The sequence below is a fragment of the Cyprinodon variegatus genome, unplaced genomic scaffold (assembly GCF_000732505.1).
Source record: "Cyprinodon variegatus isolate N-32 unplaced genomic scaffold, C_variegatus-1.0 Scaffold817, whole genome shotgun sequence".
Taxonomy (NCBI): Eukaryota; Metazoa; Chordata; class Actinopteri; order Cyprinodontiformes; family Cyprinodontidae; genus Cyprinodon; species Cyprinodon variegatus.
The window spans coordinates 56,172-57,095 of NW_015151270.1; the positions used below are offsets into that span (position 1 = coordinate 56,172).

Consider the following 924-nt stretch of genomic DNA (forward strand, 5'->3'; position numbering starts at 1 on the left):
TGATCAGAACTCTGGGAGACATTCAAACCTTAAGGTATTAATCTAGGATCTAACTCAGCTTTAAAATTAAGCAGAACTTCCTTCTCTGGCCAACAGAAGCTCAACAGAAACAGAAGCGTTTCTGTTGAGCTCAGATTAAACCACATCCAGCTGGACTCTGGTTCTATAGAAGATTTCGGGGCTGTTTTTCTGGGGTTTATTTCCACTGAATCAGGGTAAAAGTTTTTTTTTCTTTCCACCTTAGATCTATAAACTATTTTATGTTTTTATATCACATTAATTTTAAGAATATGATACATTTTTTGGAGAGTCAAAACCTGATGAGATGTAAAATGATCCCTTTTTGAAGCTACTGTGGTATTTAATCATGGTTTAAAGAACCACAGATCAGGATCTGAGCGCAGGCAGGGCAAAGTCGTCACCTGATCTGTCCGTCTTTATCCCTGAAGTCCATCCTGGGCAGAACCAGACCCGGACTGGAATGGACCACCACAGGCAGCCGGTACTCCAGGTAGGCCACCTGAACCCACCACTGGGACAGCTGCAGAGACACGCAGAGAGAGTTTAAGGCCTGAGTCAGAGGAGGTCCATCTCTAAATGTTTCAGGATGAACATGTCCATCATTGAATATTCCAACATCTTCTGCAAAAAAGTTGCAACTAATTAAGGCAAAAGTATAAACATTTCTGGAAGTTCATTTGATGGAACAGGTTACTATAGAAACGGTTGAATCAGACCAGATTATTTATGTTTTTAAATCAGGCTTTTATCCCTGAATATCCTTGCTGTCTCACATCTTTAGTTTTGAGCAGTCGGTTCATCCAGATTACCATCCTGCCGTAAAATATTATTTATATGGAATATAAATAATATTTTATTATATGGGAATCCCCAGCAGCAGCTGCCTCAGGCCCGCTCGCCTCT

The 924-nt window shown here is 40.5% G+C and overlaps 1 protein-coding gene across 2 annotated transcripts in view; it reads right to left on the bottom strand.

The window, feature by feature from the left end:
* The window catches only part of LOC107098859 (carnitine O-acetyltransferase-like), a 27,189-nt gene that overhangs the window by 18,266 nt on the left and 7,999 nt on the right, over nt 1-924 (bottom strand). For both annotated transcript variants that reach the window (XM_015396720.1, XM_015396721.1), the window contains exon 3: nt 423-541. In XM_015396720.1, the coding sequence (XP_015252206.1) occupies nt 423-541 (119 nt within the window). The remainder of the gene's footprint in view (nt 1-422; nt 542-924) is intronic.